Raw genomic sequence first — 23,861 nt, 5'->3', positions numbered from 1 at the left:
TCATCAGCCACTCCTCAGAAACCCTATACATGGTCACAATGGGTTGAAACCAACTCAGCAGCACTGAACAACAACATATAATCATTTATACCCAAAACTGAACTCAGGAGAATAAACAAGATGGCGGATCAGGTAGAAGTGCAGTGAGGATCTCTGTCAGCAATAACACAGACTACCAGACCAAGCAGGCTCAGGGGATGGTGCCAGAACCTTGAACTACATATAAAGGAATATTTAAAAGATTGGAAAGCTTATAGTTAGAGGAATTTGTAGCAGAAGCAAGAAATCCATTACTTTCTAATCCAAGATGCTCAGCTGCTCCTGGAACTGCCATCTTGGCAGAGACCAAGTGGGGGAATGACAGAACTGCGGAGATAAAGGTTTAGACACTTTTTTTGTTTAATCTGTTCATTGGTCTCTTGCTGGCTATGTACCTCCATTCAGGTGACTAGATAGGGTGCCTGAGCAAGTGGAAACCCCATCCCCCACTCCTGGAGGGTTCTACTATGCATGCACACAGATCTCCTCCAAATTTAAATTGACAGTTTCCACTTAAAACCAAATGGCAATGCAAAATGGCCACAGCGGTCCCTGAACTGCTCATCACTAGGATAAAGGTCTGAATGGGGATTGTGGAGTGAGACAGGAAGACTAAAAAGGAAATAAGCCAAAAATTAAATCCTAAGTTATGTCACAGCAAGCAACATTGGCATCTTGAAATTTCTCAGGAAGAAGAGTGAAAAGGGAAGCCCACCTCCTGATCACATTTATCTGGAGGCAATCAGAAAGCATAAAAAATATAAAAATACACACCCATCTAAATATTAAGGCCACAGATAACTCCTGAATATCCCCCCAAAACAGAAACAGATTACTATAACAGCACATGTCCAGAAACGAGATAAAATGACTGAGGCAAATAAGCTGGAAGTAGACCTACACTCCATACTGGAAGATGGGCAGGCTTTGGAAATGTCTGAGAAGGAATTCAGAAAAATGATTATAAATGTATCAAAACACTATAAAATGGAGTTGAGAAAAACAAGGAAGACGTCAGGAAAGCACTACAGAAACAATCAAATAAGATAGATACAGCATTGGAAACAATTCAAAATCTACAGAAAGAGGTCCAAATGATTAATAATAGAATATCAGAAATAGACAATACACTGAAAGGGCAGAGGAGTAGAATTGAAGAGATAGAAGCCAGAACTAGTGAGCTAGTTGATAAATCTCTCAACACGACTAAGATAGAAGAGCAAGCACAAAAAAGGATTTTAAAAAATCTGAAGAAGGCCTAAGATTCATAGGAATAAGTTAAGAATTATTAGCATTCCAGAACAGGAAGACTCACACAAGTCCACAAAAGAGATAGTTCACAAGCTTCTGGAAGACAATTTCTCTAACATCCTGAAAAGTGAAACTATAAGTATTCAAGAAGCTCAACGAACCCCAGGAAGGATAGACCCTAACAGAAAATCACTAAGACATATAATAATCAAGCTCTCCAAATTCAAAGATAAGAACAGAATCCTGAAAGCAGCTAGGGAAAAGAAGAGTGTAACATACAAAGGCAAATCAGATTAAGCTCAGATTTCTCAACAGAAACCATGCAGGCAAGAAGGCAATGGGGATATATATATAAAACCCTAAAAGAAAAAACCTGCCAACCAAGAATCATCTACCCAGCAAAGCTGTCAATCAAATTTGATGGTGTAATCAAAACATTCCAGGATAAACAGAAGTTAAGGGATTTTGTCAAAGCCAACCCTGCAATAAAAACATCCTAAAGGACATTCTCATGGATTGAGAACCAACACGAACAGACAACAATCAGAGACTGACATACACGGGAGCATTACCCTGAACTCAATCAACAAATAAAATAGACTGTCTTAAATGGAGGGAAATTTTAATTAAATATAATGTAACCACAATAATGGGTTAGGGTGGGGAGTTGAGTTTAGGTGTTGGGGAGGGCAATACAAGAAGGGGGAGGAGATGGAAGAACAAGATAGGTAGGGGAACACTGAGACAGGTTTGCATGTCCTAAGTGGGACAGAGGTAAATAGTGATGCATGCTCAACCTGGTAACAACAGAGCTCTGTGATAGAGGGATCTAGGCACAGTTTGAAGAGGGGAAATAATACTAAAATGCTTGACTGTCTTATGAATATTGGTTTCCCTTGCCTACTATTGTAAAATAGACACTTGAGTGGCATAGAAAGGAATGTTGGGAAACATGATTACAGAAAACTTGTAAGCCCGTCTCCAGCCTATAACTGATTGAAATACCTAAAAGGGGTTCTAGAACTTGTGAAATAGGCCTCTTGCAAAGCCATTGCAGAGTATAGGACCTTAGGTGGAATCCTGAGTCCCATCCAGAACCTTATGCAGTGGGACATTTCTACTATCAAGGACAAGCAGACCAGCCTAGAACAGCTAGAGCAAGAGAAGATACATCTTCAAAGAAAGATCATCAGGAAAAACTCAAAACAAAAATGTCAGCATGACTGGCCACTACAAGAATAAGCAAGCTGTTTGCTGGGAAGCCATCAAGGCAAGCAATCAACTTCCTTCAGGACAAACTCCTCTCTAAGCCTGAAACTCAAAGGGAACACATGAACAGGCATATAAGCTTGCTGGTGACCACATTGGTCTACTGGTGAGTGGAAGAGGGGGAAAGTCTGTGATGAAGAAATGGGCTGAGTTCAACCACAGTCCATTGACTCCCGTTGACCTGAAGATGAGAGAGAAGAGTAAGGGATGGTTTGTCCAAAGTGTGGTGAGACCTGGGAACCCCTGAGCCCATGGACAAGGACATAGCCACACAGGGCTAGAACTGAGAGTGAAGCATCCAGCTGATATGAAGTGATGGGAGATGCACAAGAACATCCAAATTTGCAGACAGTACCCATTTGACCAATGGCTTGATAATCAGAACTCAACTAGAAGAAGATTTAAAAAAAAAAAAAAAAAAATTTTTTTTTTTTTGGATAAAAGAAACAAGGGTAAATTGATACAATTTGATGAACCTGACCTATACTCAAGGATGTAGTAACTCTAAATACCAACAGAGAGGGAAGGAGTCCTCATATCAAGTACCAATGCTATCCCCTCTGTATACAGGGTAGATAGGGATGGGCAACTTTGACACTGGCTACCTAAAATGAGCGGCGATAAAGGCACAAAGTGACTGGCTTACAAGGTTTCAAGAGGGAGCTTAGTTTAAGAGTATGGGGGAAGAAAGAGTTCCCACTGAATAGTTTTCATCTTGTCTAGATGGGTCTGGTGAAAAGAGATGGGGATAAGATTTATATGATTCAATAGTGAGTAATTGTTATCATGATTAATTGCGACTGTCACAATTGTAAAGGTAGAAGTTTTGTAACAAAAACAGGGGAGTGGTTAATCTTACAATCCACAAACAGAGGGCCCTAGGACCATCAAGGGAGAATAGCACAAGCAGAACGCGAAACCTTATCCAGAGAAGTAGCGACGCCAGAGATGGAGGTAGAGTGGGGGATATGGAGAGAGGGAGCGACTGAGGACTCTAGATTCATGGGATGAGAGGGACTAAGAGCCGGTGGCCAGGAGGCAGACTTGCAGAATGTGCCCTTTGGAGGTGTAAATTATTATATATGCCTGAGTATTTTTTGTTGTTGTTTTTTAAAAAGCTGAAGTGAATAAAGAGAAATTCTGTTAACTGATGGTACATGGAAGGGATTATAATCATTGTAATGAAACAAGGTATATGATTTGTTGAATGTAAAACTGATGATCTGCCCTGTGAATTTTCACTCAATCCACAATAAAAACCTTAGAAAAAAAGAACAAACTCCCAATGTATGCCTCAACATGGAGGTATCTCAAACACATTAACAGAAGTAAAGGCTTCATAGTGCATCATTTATGTGAGAGGCTGGAAAGGGCCAAACTAGAGGGTCTGAAGACAAACAAGCGGTTGTGTGTGTAGGTGGCCGATTAACTGCAAAGGAACACAAGGGGATTTTCTAAGGCGATGACAATGTTTTATATCTTTACACAATTGTATACATTTATCAAAATTCATCAAACAGATATCTAAATAAGACGAAATTTGATAGTTTATAAATTTTACCTTAGTAAAGCTAACCTCCCAAATAAGTAGGTAAATAAATAAGTCAGTCAATCAATCAAGACCCTCTTTTTCTACTTTTCCCAGGCAGGGGTTATGGTTTTCTCCCTCATGCCCTGGTCTGGGGGCGGATCCAATTCAACCCAAGCGAGCCTCTCCTGTAGAGATCCTGCACTTAATTGCTTGCCAAGGATAGATAGATGAGACTTTCAGACAGAAGAGTCAGAAAATGTTTTGTATGTCAGAATTTGTAATATGTGTGATGTTGTTGCAATGTGCCACTGATTCCATTGTGATCTGCAGTTAGTGGCGATGTGCCACAGAGTTGGTTTTAACTCATGGCCACCCTGTATGGGGTTTCCAAGGTTATAGGAGCAGAAAGCCTTATCTTGCTTTCACAGAGCACCTAGTAGGTTTGCTTTGGTCACATTTTCCCAACTTGTAACCTACTACACTACCAAACTTGTTGTTGTTAAGTGCTGTTGAGTCAGTTCTGATCCATAGTGACCCTGTATAGGGTTTCCGAGGAGCATCTAGTGGGTTTGTGTCGGGGGCCAGCCTCGACATGGGGGTTCGGTTCACAAAGTTGGGAGATCTGGTGGTGACAGCGACAGATAAAGAATACACACAAAGACACAACAAGAGAGACAAGAAGACACCCCGAAACCAGAGTGGATGCGACACTGGCGGGCAGACCCTGTACTACCGGCATCGTGGCCCCTGCAGGCAGTAAAGCACCATCCTGCAAACCTTAACGCATGCCTTGCCAGCTGTAACGCCTTGCATGCCAGTCATAACGCATGGCCTGCAAGCCATAACGCATGCGGGCTTGGGTCTGTGCCTCCGTTTTATTTCGGGGAGGAGCTTTACACAAAGGAAGGCGGGGTACAGAAGTGAAATGTGATTAATTGTTCAACACAGAACACAATGATTTATAGGAATCAAATTCTAGAACATACATCACAAATTGTCTTGATAATCTAACATCCTTAGTTTTCCAGAAATTCAAGCAAATTACTATATGGTACTTTTCAGGTTCGAAAATCCCAGGGAAGCAACTTGGTTTCTCCAGGCTAATTAACATACCTATAGTACCTAATCTCGAATGGGGGAAGGTGAAAAGGATTGAAAGGAATCCAGCTGTGTCAGCTGCCAGGGCCAGGTTTGCAGGAGGAAGCGAGATGCCTAGGTGAATGGTTTGCACCTGAAGGCTATCCGGGAAGGCTGACGCTATTGTTCTTTAGATAAAGCCCCAGAAACTTGTCTCCAGAGCTTCTTAGCAAACTTGTTTTTGGAGCTTTTTACAGCCTCGGCTTTAGGAGCAGTTTTTTGTTTTAATATTTGTCCATGGGTATTATGGGTTCATGTATTAAGTTAATATCAAACATAACTGAATAATTTGAAAAAGAACAGTTTGGACATACTAGCTCAGTGGCCAGAGTCTGTTCCTCAGAGAGATTTCTTCTTAGAAACTTAAGTACTGCCAACATACTGGAGACATTTAAGAGGGGCACATTAAGAAACCATTTTCTCAGAGGCTGCAACTACGGGGGTTCGAAGCATAGAGTGAATTAAGAGAACTAAAGAGAATTATACAGAGCTGGCCCCACAGTGAGTTCGTAAAAGCCAATGACCCGGGACGTCCGTAGGTTACTTCCTTGGGCCCACAGGGTCTCTGGCCAGCAGGTCGGAGCGCGGCCATGTGCTGGAATTTTCGTCCATGACACTGGTCCTCAGCACCCCAATACCTGCGGTCTGTAACAGGTTTGAACTGCTGACCTTGCAATTCAAACCCTCTAAAGTGTAGCAGGGAGGGGCTCCTCTTTGCAAGGCTTAAGCATTAGGAGACTGACAGGTGGAAGAAAAGTGCTTTGAGAATCCTGGGTATGCCTCAATATATAGCACCCAACATGTTCTCTCTCACCTGACACATGATTCTTTGAGAGCAAATTTCCTACTGATTTTTTGTTGAAATTTTGAAGAGTGCCGTAAGTAGCCATTTTTAAATGAATACTTTACCTCCTAATTTACCTGTTTTGTAAAGCTGAAATTTTTCATGGATTGTTGTTAGGTGCCAACGAGTCAATACCAATTCATAGCAACCCTATGCAAAACAGAACTAAACACTGCCTGGTGGTTTTGCCTAAAAGATCCTGGGTCCCAGCCCATTAGTCTGGGACCCTCGAGTACTGAGTCTTAGCCCATTAGTTTAGCCAGGGTCACCAGGTTTACTAGTGAGCTTCTTCAAAGTCATCCCGTGTGTGCTCAGCAACATCTCTGACAGATCTACTATGGTGGTGGTTATGTGCTGTGGAGTCGGTTCCAACTCATAGAGACCCTGAATAGGGTTTGTGAGGGTTGTAAATCTTTACAGGAGAAGAAAACCTCATTTTTCTCCCAAGGAACAGCTGGTAGTTTCAAACTGCTGACCTTGAGATTAGCAGCCTGCCTCGTAACCACTACACTACCAGAACTCCTTAGATCTACTATATGTGTCTTTTGATTATGGCAGAGCCAATTGGAAAACAGAAAAATGGAGGTGAAGTGGAGAGAAGATAGTACAAAACAGTGGGTAACATAGAATGTATGGATATTTCTACTGTCTTTTTAATGCATTCCTCCCTAAGCCAACACTCCCATTCCCACTTGCATTCCAAGCATAAGCATTGCACAAACCCTTAAGAGCTATTTACACTGAAAGTATGCCTTACACCTGTGATATAAATAAGAGACATGATTTCTTAAAGTTGTCACATGGGGAAAGTCTTTTGGCATGAACACCTGCTGCACCAAAGGGCTGTTCTTGACTATGGAAATCTATGAAGTCTGGAATGCCTACTAAAGTCACTTAGTTTTTCTGTGACTCAGTTAATTCACATGTTAAATGGGAATAATCATCTCTTCCTTTTCTCACATAAGTGGTCCCTCTGGTAATACAAGCACACCACTGCTAACCTTTAAGTTGGTGGCTTGAGGTGCCTACCAAATGGCAACTAAAAAAAAAAAACCCTGACTAACTGCGTCTGTAAATACGGCAGTCAAACAAACTCCATGGAGTAGTTCCACCCTGTACTGCATGGGATAGCCAAGAGTTCAAATCCACTTCATGGCATCAGGTTTAGTTAACTTTTTTTCTCCAAATAAGATGTCATACATTAAAAAGTGTTATAAAGTCTGAAGTAGTCTGAGTAAACCTGAGCTGCTGCTGACCTGCATGAGACACAGAGCAGAAAAATGTGACTTAAGGTTGAAGGTTCTAGTCTACCCAGGGACCATTATGAAGAAAGGCCTGATGATCTACTTCTGAAAACTCAGCCATTTGAAAGCCCTATAGTACACAGTTCTACTCTGATACACCTAAGTTCACCATGTTGTTATTGTTAAATGCCATCAAGTCAGTTCTGACTCATAGCCACCCTCCCTGTACAGGGTTTCCAAGGATCAGCTGGTGAACTCGAATCGCTTTCCTTGTGTTTCAAATGGACCTAATTAATTCAGTGGCAATACACTGTTTTAACTGGTTATAACTTCAGGGACCCCTGGCCTTTATTGTTGTTATTAAGTACCACCTAGTTGGACCCTGTATAGGGTTTCCGAGGAGCAATTGGTGGATTTGAACCACTGTCCTTGTGGTTAGCACTCCAGTGCTTATCCTATAATGCCACACCAGGACTGCTTGGCCTTTATAGATGACCTCAAAAGCTTGTTAGTGACTAGGATACTTTTTATTTTTAGTTTACAACCCAATCTGCTGGCAGCCCTCTTTCCTCATCCTCCCTTCTCTCTCACCTCCTATTCAGAGGAACACAGTCTAAAGATTTCTCTTTCTGCTTGAGTTCTGGGTCCTAGCCCATCACTCTAGCCTGGGTCACCAGGTTTACTGGTGAGCTTCTGCAAAGTCATCCCATGTGTGCTCAGAAACTGTGGAAGTCAGCACTAGAGCCAGCCACATTTTTCTGGCCCTATGGTCCAATGGACAGGCTAATATGGTTTGTTCAGGGAGGTGGGGCATGAGCAATGGGAACAAAGCTCTGCCTCATGTGCTCCAAGAGGCAAAGTGCTGGCCAGGAATTCCCCTGAGAGCTCATCAATTCCAGAACCACTCAACCAGGTTGCTGAGTCCCTGCCCTAGCTGACTCACAAAGGGTCCTGTTGCCTTGGGGGAAAATGGGACCAAAGTGAAAGGAAATGAGCTCAGTTAGCTGAGATAAGAGAAGACCTGGCCCTGTCCCAGCAGAAATAAAATAGACATCATTAGCTTCCCCTCCCTCAGCTGCACAGAGCCCACTGGCTTGGCTGGAAGCCCTACTGTGTCCCACTCCATGGCTCAACTGAGCCCTATCCCCACTTGCTATCCAGGGGAGCATTTCAGAATCACCCGCAGAGACCTAAGTCATCCATTATTGAAGCAGGGAGAGCCTGGAGAGATCACCAGCCTTTCCACCACCAATGACTCCTCTTCGGCTTCTGTAGGGATCTCATATTTTGGAAGCTTTTTAGAATAGTTGTTGTTATGTGCTGTTGAGTTGATTTCGACCCTGTATAGGATTTCCAAGGAGCGGCTGGTGAACTTGAACCGCCAACCTTGAAGTTCAAATCGACTTTGCAGTCCAGTGCATTAACCCACAGCTCCACAGTACCTACTCTACTGGGTCAAGAATTTCCCACTCATTAGTTCATCTAATGCCAACGATGTCTCTGGGAAGTATATGTAAATCTCTCTGCTTTCCATATGAAATAGCTAAACCTGAAAGAAGTTCATTTGCTCCAAATCTCACAACTAGGAATTAGGAGAGTTGGAATCAAACCTAAATCAGTGTGGCTTCAAGGTCTCACACATTGTCAGCATTTAAGAAGAAAGAACTCATACTGCCAGCAACTCCACTCCTGGGTATACATCACACAAAAACTGGTATACAGATGTTTATAACAAAATTACTCAAAATTGCTGAAAGCTGCAAATAATTGAACTCCCCACCAATAATATATCCATGCAATGGAATATTGTTCATCTATCAAAAGGAATGAAGTACTGATGCAGGCTACAATATGGGTGTTGTTAAGTGCCATCGAGTCAGTTCCGACTCATAGTGACCCTGTATGGGTTTCTGAGGAGTGGCTGGTGAGCTTGAATTGCCAACTTTGTGGCTCAAACCAACTTTGCAGTCCAGAGCATTAACCCACAGCACCACACCAAGACTCCACAATATGGGTAAGCCTTGAAAAAAGCATGCTAAGTTAATGAAGTCAGGCTCAGAAAACCACAAACTATATTTGTATGATTCTATTTAGATAAAATGTCCAGAATAGATAAATATATCACAACAGAGAGTATGTTAGTTGTTGCTTAAGACTGGAGGGAGGTGTGAGATAAGGGGGTGATAGCTAAAAATTCTGTTTTCCTTTAAAAGGTGATGAAAATGATCTAAAATTGACTGAGGTGATGTTTGCACATATTTGTGAACACCCTAAAACCACTGAATTGTAGGCTATCCATGGATGGGTTGTATAGTATGTGAATTATAGCTCAATAAAGCAGCTCTTTACAAAAAAAGAGAGAAAGAAGAAGAAAAGAAACAGCTCCTGTTCTGACTGATAAGGTAACACAGTCCTGTCTCTTGAAGACTGAGAAGCAGAAGTCCCATGGTTCAATGGAAGGAACACAGGCTTTGGAATCAGAGCCATCTAGACTCTACCATCATCACCAGAATTAATCAGCCATGGGACCTTGGACAAGTTCCTCATCAGTAGTAAATTAGAGTTTAACAACCCCAACTCACTAAGTTGTTGCATTACAAGAAAAAGTCCCCAACATTTCCAGTTCTAAAATTCCCTGATTTTGAAGTCTGAGACTTGAATGAAGAGATAGAGATGGACTCTAGGTCTTGTGGACAGAGTGCCTTCCCTTGCATTGAAGTCATGCTCATAAGGGGTCCCTCTCTACTGTGTGCACCAAAGATGATCAACCAAAGTGCTGGCAGGAGAGCTTGGTGATTTGCTGCCTTCTCTTCTAAGAAGGACTCCCTGGGTGGTACAAATGATGAATGCTCTTGACTGTCAAAAGGTTGGATGTTGGAGTATACCCATAGATGCCTCCGAAGAAAGGTCTGATGACCGATTTACTTTCAAGTAATCTGTGATTGAAACCCTACATACTCGGACATACATGGGTCACCAGGAGATGGAATCCACTCGGTGGCAACCGCTTTGTGTGTATGTGTGTTTAATCTTGTAAGACACACAGAAAGAAGAAATGGGTAGAAGAGGACAAGGGGGATTTGTGTGAATGCCAGGGGAAACCCTTCTGAGTTAGAAAACTTGCTGGGATCTAGAATTTATGAGAAAGCTAAGAGAAGGCCAGACTCCTATGATAATGAAAAGTTGGCTCTTTTTTAAGGCAGTAGGATGGATTGGATGATTTTGGTATATTGCTTCCCAACTAGGAAGCAACTGCCAAAAACACAGAGATGCTTTTCTAAAAACAACTGGGAGATAGAAAGAGGTAGGGGAAAAAAAGGTAAATAAGTAAAAAAATAAAATGAAACAAAACAAAACATCAAGCAAGTTGATAATCAAGGTAGTTTGTTGCTAAATGCCATCAAGTTGGTTCCAACTCACAGCAGAGGAAAATACTGCCCAGTCCTGCATCAATTATTGCCACGTAAGAGTCCATTGTTCAATCACTGTGCCAACCTTCTTGTTGAGGGTCTTCCTCTTGTTTGTTGACCCTCCATTCTACCAAGCATGATGTCCCTCTCCAGGGACTGGTTTCTCTTGATATGTTCAAAGTATGTAAGGTGAAGTCTCACCATCCAAGGAGGATTCTTGCACCAACATGGTAACCAAGGTAGTAACTTACATGCTATGTACTTCTCATACATTATTTCATTTTAATGCTCACAATGACGGTGTTAACTTTGCAGGTAAGGAAACAGAGGGTTATAGATCTTGTATTGTGTGACTTACACATAACCTGTAGGGGAAGGGGAGTTGTTAGGGCCTTGAACCTGAATGTTTGTTCCTCAGATAGAGCAGCACTGGAGAAAGGGCACGAGGAGAGCTGGTTCTCTTAAAGACTTACACTCTCGTACAGGTCTGAGGGTAGGAGTCCTGGTGATGCAGTGGGTTAACCATTGGGCTGCTATCCAAAAGGTCTCAAACCCTCCTGCTGCTCCTCGGAAGAAAGATGAGGCTTTCTGTTCCTGTAAAGATTTATACTCTTGGAAAACATAAGCAGCAATTCTATTCTGTCCTGTAGGGCCACTAAGAATTGAAATCTGCTTAATGAAAGTGGATTTGGGTTTTTTAGTTATAAATCTGAGAAAGGAGGCTCAAAGAATTGAGCATAATCCTCCAACTATAGTCTGTACTGGTCAGACTAGAGCTAACATAGAAGGGGAAATGGTCAACTAACTCCAAGCCACACAGAGGAGAGGGCCAGGACCAGGGAAAGAATCAAGGAGCCAACCACATCAAGAGAGAAACTGAGGAAGAGGTAGGAATTGTTCAGCCTAGAAATGAAAGCATGGATGCAAATTGGAGAGAGATTTAAATATCGAAAGATCTATACTGTCAGTGCTAATGTTGTTGGTGGAAAGTTACAGAAAGCAGCTTTGAGCTCAATGTAAGGAAGCATTTTCCAATATTCAGAGGCCATTGACAAGCAAAGATTGAAAATCCGTGGTCCCTTAACCAAATTCAATTGTGGCCTCATCATGTTGGCTTGCAGTGTTAGTTTTTCTACTGCATTTAAATGCCCTACTGTTAGGCCACAAGGAGCTCTGGTAGCGTAGTGTTTACGAATCAGGCTGCGAACCGCAAGGTCAGCAGTTCGAAACTACCAGCTGGTCCATGGGAGAAAGATGAGGCATTCTGCTCCCGTAAAGATTTACAGCCTCGGAAACCATGTACAGGGTCGCTGTGAGTCGGAACCAACTCCACGGCACATAACAACAACAACAACAACTGTTAGGCCACAGCTCATACCAACCACTTCCTATGCTTTTATCCCCCATATTATTTGTGTGTGACTTGCCTTGTCTTGAAGAAGGCTTGTTGATTTAACAAATAAAAATACAGGATGTCCAATTAAATTTTGACTTCAAACAAATGACGAATAATTTCTTAGTGTAAGCATACCTATGTAATGCTTGGGATACAGTTATGTTACTTGGGATATACTAAAACTGCCCCATACTAAATCTGGCAACCTACCCTGGAAGCATTTACATGAGAGCCACTGCTCACACATTCTGAGGAAGTAGACTCCACATTTGGGAGATAATCAAGCAGATTTTCCTCAGGAACGCTTGGCTGGAAACTGGGTTACCCTGGTCTATTTTCTTTGGACTTCCACTCCAGGTCAGCAAAGCCGTAAAAGGTAGAAGAAGAGCGAACTCTCAAGAACAACTCAGGTGCTGTTTTGGGTGTGGCTGGCAGATGGGGCATCCCTTCTTGTTCTAACAGCAGAATATTCTACTGGAAGTGCTCGAATTGATTGATAGATGAGGACAGAAAATCCTTTTGACCTCTAACATCAAAGGCCAGGAAAATTCCTCTTAGGTGCCATTTGATTGATGTGTCTGCAACTGGGGTGGTGGCAATCTCTTTTTGCCTCAGGCATGTAACACCCCAAAATGATAATCCTGACTTATCTATCAAAAACCATCTTCTGCTTCTCTGTGTCTGTGATTAGTCATCCTGACACTTCTTGTTGGCTTGTCCTGCTGCCAGAATTGCTTCTCTAATTGTTTTGAACAGACTGTGACTGACTCGCCAAGAATTGGAACATGGCAGCAGTTGAGATTTGAGAAGAGACTAACACTAACTCACTCTGTTACAACAGCCTCAGTTTCTTCATTAGAAAATGAGTCAGAATCTCTGAGGTCACTTTCAGAAACTGTGCCTCAAAAAATAAGTGCCTACAGTCTTTGGTTATTAGCTAGTTTTTCAGCATCTTCCTTTGGACCTTCCGAGAATCCGAATGTGTTTGATAGGACTTGGGAGATCATTTGGTTCAAACTCCCTCATTCTGGAAATAAGGAACATTAGCCTTACAGTAGGGTGACAAGGTCCAGGGCAGGTGATGAGAGTCAGCTCTTGGATCAGAGCTCTCGACAGCACAGCCCATGGCCTCCCTTTTAAGTCCTCTATGTCTCCTTTTAATTTTCACCCGATTTTCTCAAAGTCCCTCTCTCAAAACAACAAAAGGCAGGGGGAAAAATATAATGAATTAAAATATTGTGGGGGCATTATGCATCTGAAAAAGTGCTCTTTTCACTCAGTGATTCTAATTTGTTATTTTAGGGGAAAGCTCCAAGAGGATATGGGCTTGCCATCTCTATGAAAGAATTGTGCTTAGGTATGCTGGGTGTTGAATAGATATTCTTAATGATGCTGTGTTTCCTTCATTGTTCTCATCATCATCATCCAGATTATATAGGTAAAACCTCACGAGTTAACTCAAACTGTTTAGTGTCGTTGAGTCAGTTCTGACTCACAGTGACCCTGTATAGGGCTTCTGAGAAGCAGCTGGTGAGCTTGAACCATAGACCTTTCAGCTCAAACCAATCTTGCAGTCCAGTGCATTAACCCACACTAGGATGAAGCCACACTAGGATTCCAACTCAAACTAGGTAAAACTAAGTTTTCCTGTGAAAAAAGAAAGGACATATTAAACAGTTTGCCCCTACTTTATAATAACTAAAAATAAGGTTTTATTTAGTCTTATTTAACTCAAACTAAGTAAGACAAAATGAAACTACATTTAACTTATTGTGAAGTAGGGGCAAACTGTTTAATACATCCTTTCTTTTCACAGAAAAACTGAACTTAAGGTCAAGAATTAATTTTAGGTGGCATGTGGTGCCACATTTTTCAAATAAGAGCACTGTTTTCACTGGTTGTTCTTGACAGGTACTTTACCTCCTCTATTAGTGGGTCCATTCTGGAAGAAGTGCAGCCAGAGTGCTCCTTGGAGGCCAAGATGGCCAAACTTTGTCTCTCAAACTTCAGACATATTGTCAGGAGGGACTAATTGCTGGAGAAGGCTATCATGTTTGGTAAGGTGGAGGGTCAGAGAAAAAGAGGAAGACCCCCCAGTGAGATAGATTGGCCAAGTGGCAGCATCGATGGACTCAAGCGTGGCAACAGTAGTGAGGTTGGCCCAGGATCGGGCCGTGTTTTATTCTGCTGTGCACCTAACAACAACAAATTAATGGGTCCTGTCCATTCCTCCTTTTAAAAATTTTCAGGGTCTCTTGCACTTAACATTATATACACAGACCTTCAGCTAATATGTTTTGATAGAATGTGTAGAAAGCAAAGAGAAAAAGAACATGGGTTTTGGAAGCAGACATATCTTGGATCAAACTTTGGCTCCTCCATTCTTCAGCAGATAAATTTGGGCATGTTGTTTTTTCATTTAAGCCTCAACTGCTTTACTTGAAAAATGCAATCAACCACCTCTTATTGCATTGTTGTGAATAAAAATTGGAATGATGTAGACACTCAGTAAATGGCAGCTATTATTAGTATTATTGCTGTTAAGTGCTGTCAAGTCGGTTCCGACTCATTTAGCATAACTGTTGAATAATGCAAAACACAAGCAAAAAGAACCATCACACTACACTATGATTTTTCCAACTTTTTAATGCAGTCCCATTTGGTTTGGCACAAATAACTAGACTGGCAATCCGAAAGATGAGTTGCTTTATGTAACTGCCTAACGTGAGGAGCATTGTATCACTGGTCCCTAAAAGCACTGAAAAGGAGGAATCACAGTCAACAGTGTAAGAGCCCTTGTTTGATTTATGATGTTTATTTGTAGAACAAGACCAGCCAGCATTTGGCCCCCAGGAAGAAGTGTGTGGTCTCATCCATATTACTACTCTGCAATATGGCGGAAAGGTGGAAAGACTGAACAGCTGGAGACACTGAACCCAGTCAGTGGACTTTCGGTACTCCCTCTTGCCCAGGAGGTACTGCCTACCACGGTAATCAGGCATCTCGTAGAAAATTCAGACACCTTCCAGCATCTTACAGGAGTGGATCTCTCGCAAGTGAAGCTGCCCCATGATGGAAGGGCAATCCTGAATAGATTCATACATCTGGCCATTGAGATCTCCTCTCTCAAAGATCTGAAGCTTATACTGGGCTCCACTAGACTAAAGAAACAAGAGAAAATGAACAGTGGGTCGTTATGGAAATTAAGAACTCAGAGAACCAAATAGTTAAGAATCCTGAAAACTAGATGATCTGACCTCTCACCCATCCCCTCCCCACCACCAGTAAGAAAAGCATTAATTCCTCAAAATACTCAAAAGGTAGAAGAAATGTTATGGAAATAATTCACGTATTCATTATTATGATGAACTGCCCCAAGGTTTTATTCAGGCTTCAGTAGTCCACACAAGACAGGCACGCATTAACAAAAATCAGACCCACAGCCATGAGTTGATTCTGACTCACAGCAACCCTATCAGACAAAGCAGACTGTCACAGAATGGCTGGTAGATTCAAACTGCTGACCTTTAGATTAGCAGGTGAGCGCTTTCAATACTGCATCATCTGGGCTCCCTTTGTTGTTGTTGCATATCATCGAGTCAGTTCTGACTCATGGTAACTGTATAAGGTTTCTGAGGAGCACTTGGTGGTTTGAACCACCAACCTTGCAGTTCTCAGTTCACTGCTTATCTTACAGCTCCATACCAGAACCCCCCAGGCTCCCATTAAAACTTGGGAACACCTTAATAGCATTCTTTCACATAAGAGTGAGGGAGCACGGAAGTCTCCTGCTCACCAGGTGAACAGCTCTGCAGGAGTTGAGGCCCTCATTGTCGCCCATCCAATGCTGGTATGCTGAGTACTAGCCCTGAGGTAAGATGCACATGTGCCTGGCAAAGTTGGGCCTTTCATATGTACACAGCCCAGATGCCTCCGTCCACTCTAATGGAGTTGCCATGATTTAGGAACATATGGAAATCTGCACAGTCACCATCACAGACATAGTGGCAGCCTTGGAAATTTTCCTCTTTATAGAAAATAATCTGAAGAAAGGGAAAACAAAGAGAAGAGCTGCAGAATTGAGAAGCTTTATTCAATGATAAAATAGACTAATAACATAGAGTACCTTGCCCCACAACAATATTTGCTTTCTGGAAGACAATGTTAGTTGTTAATAATATGTCTGTGTATTTTCTGAAGGCTTAAAATGAAGCCAAGTCTAATATAAGCCAGCAACTTCAGACTCAAGTTCATTGCTTCCTCCTTTCGTGTTTCCACAACTCTCTATGCATATCACATGATGTTACAAATTCTCCAACTTCATTCTGTCTCTCCCATCAGATTTCTTCCAAAGGCAGGGACCAAGCCTTAATCAGTTATGGATCCCCCTCAATAAATGCTTGATGCAGATGAATGAGTTCCAGATGCAGAAATTCATGTAAGATGAGATGGAAAACACACAGAGAAAACAAAACATAGACCTTAGCTTTACAAAGTTTATTTTAGGTGACTATAGAATATTGATGTTGTTGCTGTTGTTAGGTGCCGTTGAGTCAGTTTTTACACAACGGCCCTTATACAACAGAACAAAACACTGCCCAGTATTGCACCATCCTCATAATTACTGTTACGCCCGAACCCATTGCTGCTGCCACAGTGCTAATCCATCTCATTAGGGGTCTTCCTCTTTTTCACTGACCCTCCACTTCATGGCATTCTTGCCGTCCTTGCCTCCAAGGAGCATTCTTGCTGTACCTCTTTCAACACAGATTAGTTTGTTTTTCTGGCAGTCCATGGTACTTTCAATATTCTTCTCCAACACCATAACTCAAATGCATCCATTCTTCTATAGTCTTCCTTATTCATAGTCCAACTTTCACATGCATATGAGGCCATTTTAAATACCTTGGCTTAGGTCAGGTGCACCTTAGTCCTCAAACTGACTTCTTTGCTCTTGAACCTGTTAGAGGGCTGGTGTAACCAATTTGCCTACTGCAATACATTGTTTGATGTCTTGATTGCTGTTTCTATGAGGTTGTTGTTGTTGTTAAGTGCCGTCGAGTTGGTTCCGACCCATAGCGACCCTGTGCAGGGTTTCCGAGGCTGTAAATCTTTACAGGAGCAGAAAGCCTTATCTTTCTCCCGCGGAACGGCTGGTAGTTTCGAACTGCTGACCTTAAGGTTCACAGCCCAATTCGTAACCACTACACTACATCCAAGCAAAATGAAGTCTTAGACAATTTCAATCTCTTCTCCATTTATCATGATGTTATTTATTGCTCCAGTTGTGGAGAGTTTTGTGTTCTTTACATTGAGAGAATGTATAACATGAAATTACATTATGTTCTGTACTATTAGTTTATGGCCAGCAGAGTAGTTGCAAAGTAATCAAAATGACAAAGCAAGAACACTATTTGCTTCAAATTCTTATTCATTTCTCAAGATTCTACCCCAATGCCTGGGGCACAAATCTCTGAGACTTGCACTGATGGTGCGAGAAAATATGGAACTGCCTCTCTGCAACCTGCCACTACCCTAATCAAGTCACCTCTCTGAGATCCAGCATCCCATTTGTAAAATGAAAAGAATAGACTAGATCGGAAGCTGACTGCAAACAAATAAAACTCAGAACTTTTCCTGTTGAAACAAAGGATAGAGTTCCCAGGAAGTCCTAGGATTTCATGGAGCAATTTCTGAAAACTAGACCAAACAGACTCTAGTCTATTCCTATTTTGCTCTACAATTCCATAATCCAGGATCAGTGCTTGTTGTTAAGCACCATTGCGTCAGTTCCAATTCATTCAGACTCAGAGGGTTTCTGAGGAGCAGCTGGTGAGTCTGACCCTGCGACCTTGTGATTTGCAGTTCTGTAGACCACATTAGGATCCATGTTAGGTTATAATTTTAGACAGAAACCTGAGGAGACTGCAGAGTGGCCAATTTCCTGGTATTATGCTGCCATCTTGTGACTGATTTGTTTTATTGCACTAGCAGTTGAAAACAGCATGAGTCATTACTGATGAAAGGAGTAAGACCTGGTAAAACATCATGGTTAAAGAGCTTGGTTGCTAACTGAAGGATTGGTGGTTTGCACTCACCAGAAGCTCCGCTGGAGAAAGGTGTGGAAGTCAGCTTCTGTAAAGATTTATAGCCTTGGAAATGCTATGGGACAGTTCTATTCTGTACCATAAGGTAACTACGAGTTGGAATTGACGTGATGGCAGTGTTTTGGGGTTTTTATGTTGAGGGATTTCCAGAGGCCAAGTGAAAAGGTCAAGCCTGGTCAAAAAAATAAAGAGTAAAAGAACATGGCCCACTAGAGAACTGTAGTGTTCGTTATGACTAGTGCATATTAGGTATAAGATGAAGTATTAAAACATATTGCTAGGAAAGTGACACAGGAACCATGCTGAACCCCTTTAGTGAATATGTGGAAGAGCTGGTGGAGTGGGGTGTGCCTGTAAACAGGTGTTTGCAGTAGTCCAGGTGAGAGATGCTAAGGGCTACCTGAAAGGTACCTAACTGTACTGTGAATAGCCATGTGTAAGGCATTTGGGATTTGATGACTAAACTAATGGAGGGAAAATTAAGACTGACCCACAAAAGGGCATGAGTTCTCAACCCCAGGTGATTCTTTCTAACTAGTAATATTCTAATAATACCTTCCTTCACCTTAACTTTTCCAGTTCCTCCCCTTCCTAGAGTGTGGTGTGGTGCTGTGGAATAATGCACTGGACTTCAAGGTCAGTTTGAACTGCAAGGTCAGTGATTCAAATTCACCAGCTGCTCCTTGGAACCCCTATACAGGGTCACTATGAGTCAGAACCAACTGGAAGGCATTTAACAACAACAAAAACTTCCTTTCCCATTTCTCTTAACTCTTCTAGTTCCCGTTCCCTAAAAGCCTCCTTTTCCCTACCCACCCTGAAATCATCTACTTTTTCTTTTGTTGTTGTTGTGAAGTGCCATTGAGTCGGTATCCTTCCCCAATTTCTCTGTCTCTTCCAGATTCCACCCCTATTGTGGCATCCTTATTGCTACCAGTGTATTCTGACGTACAGCGACCCTATAGGACAGAGTAGAGTTGCCGTATAGGGTTTCTCACAGCTGTAAATCTTTATGGAGACAGGCTATCATGTGTTTCTCCTTCAATCCAGCTGCTGAGCTTTTGGATAGCAGTCGAGTTAGCCAGTTCACCACGAGGACTCCTTGGTCTTGTTAGTGCTGTTGAGTCGGTTCTGATCCATAGCGACCCTATGTACAACCAAACAAAACACTGCCTAGTCCTGTGCCATCCTCACATTTTCTGCTATGCTTGAGCCCATTGCTGCTGCCACTGTGCCAGTCCATCTGGTTGGGGGTCTCCCTCTTTTTCATTGACCCTCCACTTTACGAAGCATGGTGTGCTTCTTCAGGGACTGGTCTCTCCTGATAATATGTCCGAAGTATGAGAGACAAAAGATTCCTCAGCATAGCCCATATTGAGATACATGATCATTCAGTTTACATATTGTTGTTGCTAAGCGCCGACTAGTCAGTTCTAACTCACAGCGACTCTGTATAGGGTTTCCTGGGCTATAAATCTGACTGGAAGGAGAAAGCCTCATCTTTCCCCCACAGGGCAGCTGGTGGGCTCGAACCACTACTATGGATTCAGCTATGGACCCTCTATTTACTAGATATGTGATGATGGACAGGGCATCTCTAAAACTCAGTCTCATTTGTAACAGAAGATTGATATGAAGGTCCAATAGGATAAGAGGGATAACGCATTTAGTTTCAGTGACCTGGCTCATGTTGCCCATAAACTTTTGCTCCAGTTATCATAAATGAAGAGGTTAATGACTTCCCTAAGATCACTAGCTAGTTAAACAGTTGCAGGCAAGCTAGTGGAGTACAGCACAAAACATTCAAAATCTGTGGTTTCCTTTCCTTTATCTCCCTTTGCTGCCTTCCTGCTGGCACAACTAGCTCTGTTCAACATGGCAGTACCTTCTCTTTTAGAAACTGAACAAGACTGATCCTGAGTTTGAGGTGCCTTTCCCATGATCTGTGAAATATTTTTAGGTGAACCAAGGTTACGACTCTAAGACTGGATAGATTCTAAACTCCTTAATTCATGTGTTCTATTTACCTTTGGTAGTTGGCCAACTATTCATGCTTTTGGTGAGTAGGCTTTGCAAGGGATATGCTATTGGAAATGTTACCTCAAAACATATGGATATCCCTTCCAACCTAAAGACTTCAAATTCTTCTTAGTGAGATCTGTATAGCATATATGTAAGATACCGATAGCACTAGACACTATCTTATTCTTCTACTCAAACCTCCTACATGACATTTATGGTAATTTGTTCTATTCTCCAAATGGGGGGAAAATTAGGCACGAATTATGGGGCTAGTTAACAAGTGTCTCCTGACATGATGCAATGGGAAATGGTTCAAACCCACCAAGTGCCCCTTAGGAGAAAGATGAGGCAATCTGCTTCTGTAAAGATTTACAGCCTCAGAAACCCTACGGAGAGCTTCTATTCTGTCCTATGGTCTCTATGAGTCAGAATAAATTAGAGGACAACAGTTTCTGGCTTCAGCCAAACCTGCTGCCATCCAGTTCATTCTGACTTATGGTGGTGGTGGTGGTGGTTATGTGCCAAGGAGTTGGTTCCAACTCATAGCGACCCTGCATAGGGTTTCTGAGGTTATAAATCTTTACGGAAGCAGAAAGTCTCATCTTTCTCCCTGGGAACAGCTAGTAATTTCAAACTGCTGACCGTGAGATTAGCAGAGCTAGTGACCCTGTATAACAGAACTACCCCAAAGGATTCCCAAGGTTATAAATCTTTATGGAAGCAGACTGCTTCATCTTTCTCCTACTGAATGTCTGATGGGATCTCACTTTGAACCACTTGCTTAGCTACCTAGTGCTTTAATCACTGTGCCACCAGAGCTTATTGAGTTAAAAATACATGGCAACAAAATGCAATGTGTGATCCTTGACTGGAAACTGAACTGGGGGAAAACCAGCCATAAAACACATTTTGGGGAACCAGTGAGGATATTTTGGATATGGTCTGAATGTTGTTGCTAAGTGCAGTCAATTCAATTCTGTCTCATAGCAATCCTTTATAGAGTTTCCAAAGAGCAGCTGGTAGGTTTGAACGACTGACCTTGTGGCTAGCAGTCCAGTGTTTATCCTACAGTGCCACAGCAGGACTCCATGATCGGAGTAGTAGACATTAGGTATATGCTTTTTTAAAAAAAGGGTGCAAGCATGGCAACGATACAATGTTTAAAAAAGGGAATACCTTTGTTTTTAGGAGGTCCATGCCTAAATAGAGGGAAAGTATAATGAAGTCTCTTGTTTATTCTCAAATGGTTCAGTAAATAAAGAGAGAGAGATCAAGAGAGATAGACACCTAAAATGGCAAAATGTTGACAATTGGAGAGTATCAGTGAAGGTTACACAAGTATTCATTTAATATTTATTTCTTCTCTCAGCATTCAGTGAGTTTGAAAATTTTCAAAGTAAAGAGTTAGAGGGACAATCAGGCGCTAGGAAATGGCTGGTCAGTAGAAAAGCTAAAGAGAAATGAAGAGATAACCTCCATCCCCAAAACCCTCACTGAGAGATCAGTTTCAATTCTAGTCATCGTGAGTCAAATATTATAGAGGAAAATCTCATAAGGACTTTATTTGGGGGAAAGGAAGAAAGTATTTACCTAAATATGGGGAATATGCACAATTTCATTCACCTCAGTGATCTACGCACTAGAACATTAAGGCCAAATTTCACAAAATATTTAAAAGTGAATACCAAAAGTTTTCTAGTCTACACAATTCTCTTTATCAGTGTGTCCTACTGGTAATCCTGTGGAGATACATAGGATACGAGCTTCTGAAAGGCAGAAACCCTATTTACACATTATTTACTTGTTCAGTATTCAACATGGCACCACACATAAAGGTAAACCCTTAATAAAGTGCTGGGCAATTCTGTTAAGGTTACAAATATAAGCACTGAGACTTCCCTTCTAACCATAGCCTACTCTACTCACTGCCATGCTGACCTCTAGGCAATGAAATAACAGATTTCCTGCATGTTTCTGTCAGTGGACCATTAGGTGAAAAGACAGAAGTATGACCATTTACTTACTCACCTGGGTTTCTGATTTAGACATTTTTCGTGTATAGATTGTTTCCCCAGTGCTGAAAGAAATACAAGAGTAGCTACAGAGAGTTAGAAGCATGGAGATTACATTTCTGATGGGTTGGTTTCAAATCAAACATTTGCTTGGTCATAAGAATTGGATCCAAAAATTGACTCAGTCATTTGGAGGTTACTGATGGTTTCTAGAAAGAAATACTGGGATTATGAAATAAGTAAAGCTTCAGTACCCTCCTGTAATGCTTATCAACCCTTGCTGCATTACAGTTTACTGAATCAAGACACCTAAACCCAGCCAAAGTTTAGAAAATCAAAACATTAAAGTCCTTCTTCCCTGGGCAGTTTTTATTTATTTATTATTAATGAGCAACTCCTCAAAAATCCCTAGTCTTTTTTTGTTAACAAAGCTTACAGGAGGCAGGAGTCAAAAGACTACCCTAATTTCTGAACAGTAAGTTATATGTTCCAAAGACAACGAAACGTGTATCTTATGGATTCAATTGCTTGCTCTGTGTGTCCCCAAGATGTATTGAAGTCTTGATTGTGTGAAAGTAATATATTTGGAAATAGTGCCTTTGCACTTTAATTGTCAAATTAAATGAGTTTAAACTGGAGGAGGCTGTACCCTAACCTGTTCTTGTTGTTAAGTGCCATTGAGTCCGTTTTGACTCATAGCAACCTTGTATAGGGTTTCCAAGGAACGACTGCTGAGCTTGAACAGCCGACCTTGCAGTTCAAACCAACTTTGCAGTCCAGCACATTAGCCCACAGCACCACATCAGGACTCCTGACTCGTCCTCATGATAAAAACAGAAGAGGCAAAGAGCAACTGACACAGAGAAGGGATGGATAGTCATGTGGAGACAGTGGAGGCAGAGATCACAGTCACTCTGCCACAGCCTGGGAGCCCCTGGGGCTGCCAGAGCTGGGAGACAAAAAAAGATGTTCCTGTAGACAGAGAGCATGAGTTTGTCAATGCCCTAAATTCAGACTTCCAGGCCCCAGAACTATGAGAAAATAAATTTCTATTGTTTTATTGCTGTTGTTAAATGCTATGGAATTGGTTCCAACTCATAGCGATCATGTATAGGGTTTCTGAGGAGCTTCTGGTGGGTCTGAACCTTGCAGTTAGCAGTCTAATGCTTAAGTCAGACAAAGTACAGCATACTGGAGATGATTTGCAAAAATTTTAATATGGACTGTATCTCACTCTAGATTAATAATAATATTGTTATTGCTAGTTGCTGTGGAATGGGCACTGACTCATAACTACTTTATATTTAACAGAAGGAAACCCTGCCTGGTGCTGTACAAACCTCACAATTTGGGGATGCTTGAGCCAGTTGCTGCAACTATTAATGATAGTGTATCAATGTTAAACTTCCTGAATTTGATTGGCTGTACTATGATTAGGTAAGATACTGTCTTTGTTTTTAGATACATGATGACTGCCACCTACCCTGATATCTCAAGCGAGTAAATTTTGCTAAAGGTAATACAGAAACGGCTACAATCATATATTGACAGAGAACTTCCAGAGGTTCAAGCTGGATTCAGAAGAGGCTGTGGAACGAG

General features: G+C 41.8%; 1 protein-coding gene across 1 annotated transcript; it reads right to left on the bottom strand.

The window, feature by feature from the left end:
- Positions 1-14,935: 14,935 nt before the first annotated feature.
- Positions 14,936-22,299, bottom strand: CRYGS (crystallin, gamma S). Its single transcript, XM_006869829.1, is given in 5 exon segments — positions 14,936-15,057; positions 15,060-15,282; positions 15,918-16,037; positions 16,039-16,164; positions 22,279-22,299. Coding segments are annotated over 5 exon segments (612 nt in total).
- Between the last annotated feature and the right edge of the window lie 1,562 nt (positions 22,300-23,861).

Source organism: Chrysochloris asiatica, unplaced genomic scaffold (assembly GCF_000296735.1).
Source record: "Chrysochloris asiatica unplaced genomic scaffold, ChrAsi1.0 scaffold00135, whole genome shotgun sequence".
Taxonomy (NCBI): domain Eukaryota; kingdom Metazoa; phylum Chordata; class Mammalia; order Afrosoricida; family Chrysochloridae; genus Chrysochloris; species Chrysochloris asiatica.
Note: the sequence above shows the minus strand (reverse complement) of the source record. Positions and strands in the feature narration are given on the sequence as shown.